Source organism: Habropoda laboriosa, unplaced genomic scaffold (genome assembly GCF_001263275.1).
Source record: "Habropoda laboriosa isolate 0110345459 unplaced genomic scaffold, ASM126327v1 scaffold5001, whole genome shotgun sequence".
In the NCBI taxonomy this organism is placed as follows: Eukaryota; Metazoa; Arthropoda; class Insecta; order Hymenoptera; family Apidae; genus Habropoda; species Habropoda laboriosa.
Window position 1 is genome coordinate 1 of NW_017104922.1, and position 559 is coordinate 559.

The window sequence follows — 559 nt, forward strand, 5'->3', positions numbered from 1 at the left end:
CATGACCCATTGCAATACCATCATCGACTGCAATGGTATTAAATTCTTTTGCAACACCACCAGCTGCTTGTATTTGCTCTGCAACCAATTGCCCAAGGTCTTTTAAATGTACATGACCTGGAACAAATTGCGTAAACGAGTTAACAACAGCAATAATGGGCTTGCCAAAATCTTCATCTTTCATACCAGTTGCACGCCATAAACCACGTGCTCCTGCCATGTTTCTTCCATGTGTTGATGTTTTAGAACGATAATCAGGCATTAGTGTTTCCAATTTTTATGCTTGAGATGAGTTACGATCTCTGGCTAAACGTACAATTGCTGTATGAAATGAGCCAGTTCGCTTTCTCATACAAAGAGTGACAGTAAGTTAGATGTTGATTTATATAAACATGCCATCGTAACAATGAGGTAAGCATGCAACATCATAGATATGGAAAATCACGCTTATTGGAAGCAGCAATACCTATATATTAGGTTGGGTGAGCTTGCATAAGAAGCCAACAATAGTCGTTTAGACTCAAAGGCGTATTTCCAAAATCTCAATATATTCATCATC

General features: G+C 38.5%; 1 protein-coding gene across 1 annotated transcript in view; it reads right to left on the bottom strand.

Annotated features, from left to right (window-relative positions):
• Nucleotides 1-18: 18 nt before the first annotated feature.
• The window catches only part of LOC108578260 (mucin-22-like), a gene marked incomplete at both ends in the record, with an annotated part of 4858 nt that continues 4317 nt past the window's right edge, over nt 19-559 (bottom strand). Inside the window, one exon of the mRNA XM_017941551.1 lies at nt 19-117. Coding sequence (XP_017797040.1) covers nt 19-117 — 99 coding nt within the window. The remainder of the gene's footprint in view (nt 118-559) is intronic.